Raw genomic sequence first — 10,000 nt, 5'->3', positions numbered from 1 at the left:
GCTAAAGTTTCAGGCATGGCGATTTTTAAGAGAAAAAAATAAATTGAAGTGCTTTTGATAGTGCTAGACAGGCTTGAAGACAATATTTTTCTCTGAAAAAGGGCCCTACCTGAAACCTCAGAACATGTTTCCTCACAGCATACAAATATATATTCAGATTTGTAAACCTTATTAACAGTTTTTTTCTTCTTTTTTTTTTCTGACAGACCACCACTGCTTTACACCAACTGTTTTCTATTATTATGTGCCTGCTATCTTCACAAAGATCTAATATAAAATGCAGACAAGAGGTCTCGTTGTTCAGCTCTAAGTCAACCCTGACTTTTGATCAAAGGCATTCCAGCCATGACTATCCTGTCTGTCCTATATTCCTATGTCTAGAGAACCCACTACCACATAAACCAACATGTTCTCTTCTCAGACAATAGGGTATGAATTGAGGGACATTTGCTATTTCTAGCAGATTGAGTGACCACATGGAGTCACTACTGTTGGTCTAAAGAAGTTTTGTTCATGGCTGTTCTTATTTCTCGATTTTCTGGTACAAGTTCTTATGATACAGAAAGTGGTCCCTTTTATTTTAAGACCTTAGCCCTTTATTACTCTAAAGCTTCATTTTTATCTATAGTTATGAATTCTTCATAATAAAAAGCAAACCTGCCATTTTGCATGTACCAATGAGGTTTTAATGAGTACACAACAGTAGTTATAGTGATGGCAATGGTGAACAGAGCATTTTGTCAGGAACATTATGATTAATCTATCAATCCACTGAGTACAAGAACAAACTGAAATATTATAAATATAAATCAAGTAACTTTAATCTATCCATTAACTATTGCTAAAATTATATTTAAATTATCAATTCATCAATAGGTTTTCCTAAAATTTTTACTTAAATAGAATGACTAAATATTTAATGATTTTTATTTTAAACCTTTGCCAGTCCAAATCATTTTCATTAAATTTGTTCTAAACATCCATGCTCGTTTCATACATTCTGGGTAATATAAGCTTCTCCAAATTATTCTGGCAGTTGAGAAAAATTGGGAATGTGTACCATATATGATGCATAGATAGATGCCAGGGAAATATGTTCTGTGTTAAGCACAGATTTTATGCAATGTTCTGACCAAAATTCTCAATACACAAAGCCTATTTAGCAGTGATTCTGAGTCAAAAAAGAAAAGAAAAAAAACGTGAAGTAAAAACAATGTAGGAAAAGCATTTCTTGTTGGTGTGGATAGGTAGGCAGAGGATTAGTGTTGTATCAATTTCCCAATCTCTAGTGAATTTACAGAACTGAGATGATAAGGTCTGCAGACGACAACCATTTTACAGACTCTGCTGCTAGATGTTACTCAAGACTGCTCAATTGTAGCTACTGACCACTTGTTCAACTTGGCCTGTACTATTGCGTCTATCTTCCAGCTTATGCTGCTTTTTCTGCCTTTCCCGGTACGAAAAACTCCTTTCACGCTGAAAGGCATTCGCTTTGTGCTGGGGGGATGGCTTCTGGTTGGGAAACAGCTCTGATCGCTGATCGCGGGCATTGCCATCATGATATGAGGGCGATGAATGGATGTCTAGCTCCTGGTCAGCCTGCTCCTATTGACGTGGACAGATGTAAATAAAGGAGATAGCCTTATATAGCGGTATAAAGTGACAAGTGAACAAGCTTATGGCGAGTTCAGAATTGCTGAAAAATTAAGGTTTTTTTTATCATATTGGTAAGAATAAAAATAAAAAAAAAACAATAGGAATATGACCTTGTGCTGAATGGTATTTAAAATACTTTGTTTATTTTTTTAAACCTAATTTGTAGAAAAACGTGGCAGAGGAGAAAATGAGTATGTAAAACATGTTTTGTAAATGTGTAAAATGCAAGTTGAAAAGTTGCTTCAAATCATATACATGAAGTTTCATTAATTCGTAAGGTTTCAGCCATTTATGTAATTATGTAATTATATTATATCCACACGATATTATATAGTTATATGAAATATCAGATGTCCCTTAAGTAATTATTAATATAATGTCAAAAGCCTGCCTTACTTATTGGACATCTAGTGTATAATCATTTGCACTTACGTGCATGTAATATATATGGGTATATATGTACAGCTTTATGAAGATATCTATTTAGAATGTGGCTTATACAAGAAAGTTTCAACAAGTATACACTACATTTTCTCTCCCTTTCATACAAATACATAAACTCATATATACACATTACACATATATGCATGCATGCACACACGTAATCACTGATATACAAATAATCACATACGCACACTGACAACAGTATAAATATGCAATAGCATAGCCATAATAAAATACACCTATTCTCTGCAAATGAAGCTGGTATAGACAAGATGAGGACAGGTTAATATATTGATAACTCAATGAATACTCATTAAGCCACAGGTTGACTGTTGCAGCTTCTAAGTTAGGTCTGATCGAGAGGTATAGGATGAGGCTTTCCTGCCACGACCTTCTTGACTTTCAAGACAGTATATATGTTATCCAACATCTCCTCCTTTTCTTTAAACGATGGTAGGATGTGGTTTGAGAGAGATTTGGCTAATCGCAATTTACAGTAGGCATAGACAGTGTAGTTTACCATTACAATAGTTATGCCAGCAGACAACAGCTCTTATCAAGGGGCCACAAAACTTTTCTCTCTGATGGTTTTCAATTTTACTTCATTTATTATTTCCTCCTACAACATATTGTGATTAATGATCCTCCCCACCCACCATCAGTATGAACGCTGTTTCTTTAGACTAGCTTCTCTTTAACACTAGGACACTCCATTACTCCTACACATTTCGCCTGTTAAGACCCATACTACATACAGACTACTGCTATATTGCTGAATCCAACACTTCCATATTCCTAACTCTCATCTCACAGTTCACTTTTACATTCATAACTTCCATACAACAGATCAACTCTATATCACTGACCTCTATACCACAGACTACACTTTACTTATAATCCCAAAACAACAACAGATTAATGTTTTACAACTACCCCCATCACTGCTAGCTCCTTATTCCACAGATCATTACCTAAACACACCACTGATTTTCTACTGTCCTCTGTCACACTCAAAGCAGACAACAGGCTTTCCAAGACTCACTTGAACATTATTACTCAACAACCTCTGCAGAAGAATTACATTTTAGACCTTACATTCTTCAAACCACCATCTCACTACCAAGATTTCACTTAGACTTGCACACTGATAAACGCACCCATTTCATCAACAATTCATACTTCACAGAAACATCAATGATGAAGGAATAAACAAAAATTCTATAAAAATTAAATGAATGAAATACCACAAAAATGAACTGAAAGAATATACTTCAGAACAATTAAGCTCCTGATACTCACTTGGAATATGTTTTTTATTGCTATGGGCTTTTTTAATGAGAGAGAAAATGTGGTTATATCAAAATGAATCAATATCTACAAACTCCATAGTAATTATTTTATTAACCATGTTGAATAAACTCTCTGCTGTCTTTAACCTTTTTGATTCTGACCTGCCTGAAGCTGCTCCTGCTTTTCTGATTCAATCATCCTTCTTTTAATGTGATCTAAATTAAAATTTTCCATCAAAGTTTCATGTTGATTTATGTTCCAAAGACTAGCTTAATAATAAAGTTATTTTACTAAATTCTTCATCATTTTCAAAATTAACTGAAACAAATGTAGTGCATTCTGACCATCTAATAAAGAAAGTCTCTGCATAGTAGTCAACTGTCCTTAAAATACACATAATAGCCATTAAAATAGTAGGACAACATGTCCACATACAAAAATAGGATGGCCATAGCTGAGAACACTAACCAAATGTTTCAGTTGATCAGCCCTCAACTATACCACAGGGCAAACTCAGGTTAAGTTCAGAGAAGCTACCCCAATTCAAGAACAACTGCCAGATAACAAGATCAGAAGGTAAGCAGATCTTTGCAGAATCTGAAACTATAAAACATGGTCCAGCTATATAGCACATGAATCAATTCTTACTACTTAGAAATAATAATGGTTTCAAATTTTGGCACAAGGCCAGAAAGTTCAAGGGAGAGGGTAAGTTGATTACATCAATCCAGGTGTTCAACTAGTACTTATTTTATCAACCCCAAAAGAATGAACATAACGATGGATAAAATGCTGCTATGCATTTTGCCTGGTGTACAAACGATTCTGCCAGCTTACCGCCTTACAAATAATAATAATAATAATAATAATAATAATAATGATGATGAGGATGATGAAAAGTGAGGGCTAGAAGAGGCGAGATATGGTATGAGCATAAACAGCAGAGAGTGGCGGAGTTGGAGACTTGCAAAATCCTCTGGGATTTCCCAATCCAAACAGATCAGATGTTAGAGCATAAGAGACTGGACAAGATGCACCATATGTGCTATATAGTTGATGTTGTATGGCCCTTCGACCCACAAATAGTCAAGAAGGAAGGTGAAAAAATAGACATATACAATCCTCTTAAGTATGAAATAGCACGGCTATGGAAAAGGTGAAGATAGTGGCAATTATTGTTGGATCCTTGGGGACAGTATCAGAAAGCACCAAGAGGAATATAAAGGAATAGTGTGCCCAGTAGAACTGTTACAAAAGGTTTGCCCCCTTGGCATGGCCAGAATAATCAGGAAAGTATTAGATAGTTGAAAAGAGCAAATAGCATGGTACTGTAGGCTGCAGGCAGCAAACCCACTATGTATGCGAGACTCCAGGAGTTACAACAAAACTTGAGATAAAAATAAAAACAAAATAGCAATTCCTTAGATTGAATTAGGGTCACAAGTTATAGGAGGGGGGTATAATTTGTTAGATTAGCTCCAGTAATGACTAATAGATCTTTTTTAACTGTGAGAGAAAATTGAAAGAGGTAAAGTTGATCTGGTATGAAACGAAATATTGGAAAGCATTTAGCTTGCTGCTTTAGTGTTTCTGTCACACCACCACCTTAACAACAAAAATAATTTCTCTAAGGAGCAAATAGTTTAGCCAATTGAATCACTATCTTATTGGTATTTGACCAGGAGAAATGAAAACTTGAAATGTATATGAGAGAGAAGATGGCATGTGGGACGTTGAGGCCTTTCTCTAGATTGTCAGAGACCTTGTTCTGACTTGGAATTGAAACCAGGCCATGAACTTGGCTCACCCAAAACACATTGCTTTATTACAACCATAATGATAATCAATGTGTAGCATATAAATATTACATTTGCTGCTCTGCATCTCAGAATGTGCACAACATTTGGAGTACAAAATTTTATATTGTAAATGGAAAATAATGTCACATGACAGCTAAAACAGCAAATTCTTTCATCAATTTGTGTTTTTTAAAGAAATCTAGGAAATTTGTCAGAATAAACATCTTTAAAATGTGATGTAAGTAAATGACTGCATCTAATATTTTCACCTGAACTATAACATTTTTCACAATCAGGAAGAGCAGAATAAAGAGGCAAAATCCAATTAAAAATCAGAAAATTTTTTTTAATTTTCCATGAGAAAATTTAATCTAAACCAGTACAATTAAAACAGGATTCATTTTACACATGGACAGATACACTAATATTAATAACAAGGCCTTAATTCATAACCTTTTTACTCAACAGAAAGAAAACAGCTGCTGACTTTTACAAGAATCAGATCATTTTTAGTTAAATATTTTGGACAGAAACTACAAATATTTTAAGAGTTTAGATCCTTGTAGATCAGATAAAAATGTTTTAAAATTAAAACAACCATATTACAATACATTGTTTAAAGAGGATAATCAAATATTTTTGTTTTATTTTGTTTTATACTGACAACTTAGTTTCAATGATGGAACTCTGCAGTCACTGACCTTACTCAGTGGCACCATCCTATACGGTTATGTTTTTAAATGTAGTGCTTTAGACATTTTTTTCTTTGGAAACATTAATAGGTTGAAATACTATAATTATCATAGGTTAATTTAGAGAATCTAACAATTGTGTGTCACCTACACAGTTAAAAAAAAATACAAAAAAAAAAAAGTGTTGGAAGAAGAATGATTATGAAGATTAAACTCAACACATCTAACCATTCATGTGTATGTAAATATATGTAACTGTGAGCATGAATATGGTGTCCAAGTCAGTAAAGATATTCATATTGGAGTCTTGCTAAGAAGAGTACCAAATAGAGCAAGGGAGTGAGATAGACAGAGACATCTGAACGAAGCAGTCTCAATGTGTGTGGTTGGTTGATGGTGGATGCAATATAATAGACATAATAAGCGTGATGACCGGCTTCAGCTTTTGAGTAGCACAACTACATTGTGGGGGACTGGTGGTGGCAGCAGAGTTTTTATTGTAGGGACTGCATAGAGGGTGGAGGTGTTCAGAAAGCATGGTGCAATATGATGGTCAGTAACAAAAAATAAAAACCAAAAAAAAAACCCCCCAGCACAAATCTAGTAATGAAATGCTCACACATACAAATGTTGCCATATATTATTCCACACGCATACACTAATGTTTTTAATTTTGAACACAAACAAGACTAATGCAATAGTAATAATGTAAAACAGAGAATAAAATGGGAAAAAACACAAAGGAAAAGTATTTTCTTTCAGTTTTTTAAAATATTTTTTGTCACTTTTTCAGAATCTATAGGAAAAAAACCAAAAAAAAAAAAAACCATCAACAATTTTAACACAAATCTCACCTGGTAATAGTGAAAAGAAGACAATTTAAACCAACTTTGTTATCCGAAAAATGAATATCGTATGAAAGAAAGACTAGAAGGATATTTTGCTCAGAAAATACTAACATTAAATTTTCAAATTTTATGTTGAATTTTTTTTCTTTTCTTTCAGCTTTTAAACAACCGAAAATAAAACAGAACATATAAGATATTTTGATTTGTAGAGCATTGATTTAAAATAGGCAAGATTATATGTTGGTTAAATGAGAATCCACTCTGGCAAACATACAAGAAAAAAATTGTCAGTTGAATAATATTGAGAGCATGGAATAAAAAAGACAAAATAAAAGAAACTAAATGCGTAAATGTTGGAGATGAGTCATTTATTAATGAGACAATTTTTCAGACTTAAATCTTAACTTTAAAAATGAAATTTATATTTAATATGTATATCTCTACTATGATTCAATCAGTTTGATCTCTGATCATCTTCAGGTAACTTATTTCTAAATATCTACATAATACTAAACAAAATTTGAACTAGGAACTTTTATAAACTATATGCAACAATGTCCCAATGGATAAAAACATTAGTATCCTTAGTTTAGGAATAAAGGTTACAAGTTTGAATCTAGTCTAGTATAATGTACATACCTAGAAGTAAGAAACCTGATGAATATCATAGATTAAACTTACTGAAACAGTGCAGATGTAAATATTAAAAATCTCATCTTTAAAAATGAAGTAAACAGCTCTCAAAATTATAATCTTATTGAAAATAAAATGTTATTCTGACAGAATAAAACAGTCTGAGATGTAGTTCAAGCAGAAAAGGTAGAAACATGCAAAAATATTTTTTTAAAAAGAATATTAAGAGAGAAGAATATTAAATTAAACAACAAAAACCAAAAGGATTAATTTCATTCAACTTGCCAGTAAATTGCTCAAGATAATGAATTGTACACAAAGACCTGTTTTTAAACAAAAAGATGCAACTGGAATATCAAGAGATGAAAATTTTGGTTAGGTAATGAGGCAAGGGGTGGGATATGACAGAAGACATTCTTCTAAATGAAAGACACTGAAAGAAAATAGATGATCTGTATAATAGAGAAGCTGTAAACAATTTAACCCATGGCCCATCCAACTAATACCAACAGGGATGGAAAAAAAATTCCAGAAATTAAAACAACAATCATGATAATAATAATGAAAAAAAAAATCAATTAGAATGCATATGTTTGAGCTATCATAGTTATTTTTGAGGGGTGAGTGTTTTAGGAGCTTAAAAGTAACAGGTCTATATTAATGAATTGAAATTCCTTTAGTTTTCTCTTTTATACAGTTAAGGAATATGACTCACCAATTATGCTTTAGAAATTATTACCAAATGTAAAACATGATACAACATTTTGAGTTGAGGCCATGAAGTGTTACATTGTAGTTCCACGAGTTCAAATAAAGATAAGGGCATCTGTTGCACAACACTTGAACCATTCTTTAAATTTCACAATATGACAGATGTTGAAAAAGGATATACAACTGTACAATGGAAAGAGACTTCACAAATGTATATTGACATCAAACACATCTATTCCCTTATTCTAAGATCTAATAGCTACTCATAATTTAACCTTTTTCTGGTTTCTGATATTTATCTCAACCATAATTATTCCAAATGTCATTATTTAACATTGTGGGAAGAACACTCACCTTGGATATTAGGTCTACAGTGTACCATGGAGGACTTAAGTTAATGAGGGAGCCTCTCTGAAGACACTACTTACTAGAAATAATAGTCAAATCATCAATTAAGGACAAGTAGAATAATGTATACATGTATGAAGAGTAGGATTTTTATCACTGGCTTTGATTGTATGTCTGATTGGTCACAGCTGACAAGAGATTTAGAGAGCTCAGCTTCAAGTGAGCCTTCAAATATGTATAGCGATAAGTCTCTTAATAATCCAATTGATTTACTGCAGAACATCTTGTCATATTCCTTTCACAGTCTTAACAAGCTACTTTAGGAAAATAAGGCTCCATATTGCTGTTAGGTTGATTCATTTTTATCAAAGAAGCTCTGCTGTGATCCACACATCAAAACACATGGCAATAATCAACATGACTAAACACTTGACAATGATCCATACATCTAAAGCTAAGGCAATGATCCACACTACTGAATGTAATGAAAGAGGCATAACAAAAGAACTGTATTCAGTAAAGAAGTTTGAAAATGTGAAATGAATGTTAGACAATTATTGAAAATTTACAAGTAGCATAAATTTTCAAGGAAATGGACAATATTTATGGTAGTAGGTCACTGCAGGTCCAATGACCGTGAAAATCTGTGTAACATCAAATATTGTAACATCAAAAATCATGTGATTCCAATACCATCAACAGATTAACGAAGTGGTATAATAAAGACCATTAAGTATCACTTGCTTGCAGACTATCCAACAGTTAACTCTAGGCTCTTTGGTCTCCGTACTATATATGAAGGTCATCCATTCATAATTTGTACACCATCTGCTATCACTAAACTGTAGATAATCAAATAGTAATCAAACAGTAATATTGATTATAAATAACACCTATAGATTAATCAATAACAATTGACAGAATGCATAATATTGATAACATTTGTGGAACATTCAGATGCTAACAACAAAATAAAAATTAAATGGAGGAATTATAAAGTAGAATAACATTTATTAAGCAAAAATATATTTAGTAAGAAATGAAAGAATACACCAATAGAAAATGTTGCCAGAGTGTATCTGAAAAACAATGAATAGTCACTGAATAGTCAAAGAAAGTATATCACCACAGTCTAATCTAATATAGTGTTTACTACTACAGACTAAATTAATTGGAGCCCATTAATTGAAGTACAATATGTAAGAAAAATGAGGGAGAACAGACAGGAACTGGTTTCTAATTCTACAGAGAACATCAAGAACACTTTGAAGTTCTGACACTAATCAATTCATTTAGACACACACACACAAGATTTTATATATATATATATATAAATGAAGTATAAGGAAAGGAAAAATTGTAAGTGTAGATGAACTTTAATTCAATTCATAATCCAAGTTGGTACAGAACCAATATACATTCTACAAATTGCTTCGGAGTCTAATTAATTCCAAAGATATAAATGGAAAACTCTTCATGAAATAAAAATTAGATTCCTTGTCAGGAATTACATACCGGTAGGAATAGTTACGACCAACAAAATATACAAAGACCTTTCATAGCCCAGATGTCTTTG

General features: G+C 32.6%; 1 protein-coding gene across 17 annotated transcripts in view; it reads right to left on the bottom strand.

The window, feature by feature from the left end:
• The window catches only part of LOC106879405 (phosphofurin acidic cluster sorting protein 2), a 304,160-nt gene that overhangs the window by 45,166 nt on the left and 248,994 nt on the right, over nucleotides 1–10,000 (bottom strand). For 13 of the 17 annotated variants that reach the window (XM_014928957.2, XM_014928950.2, XM_014928951.2 and 10 more), the window contains one exon: nucleotides 1,390–1,608. The exons of the other annotated variants lie outside the window; for them this stretch is intronic. In XM_014928957.2, the coding sequence (XP_014784443.1) occupies nucleotides 1,390–1,608 (219 nt within the window). The remainder of the gene's footprint in view (nucleotides 1–1,389; nucleotides 1,609–10,000) is intronic. 17 annotated transcript variants of the gene reach the window in all.

The sequence above is a fragment of the Octopus bimaculoides genome, chromosome 11 (genome assembly GCF_001194135.2).
Source record: "Octopus bimaculoides isolate UCB-OBI-ISO-001 chromosome 11, ASM119413v2, whole genome shotgun sequence".
NCBI classification, from domain to species: domain Eukaryota; kingdom Metazoa; phylum Mollusca; class Cephalopoda; order Octopoda; family Octopodidae; genus Octopus; species Octopus bimaculoides.
The sequence above is the reverse complement of the archived record's forward strand: the minus strand, read 5'-3'. Positions and strand labels throughout refer to the sequence as shown.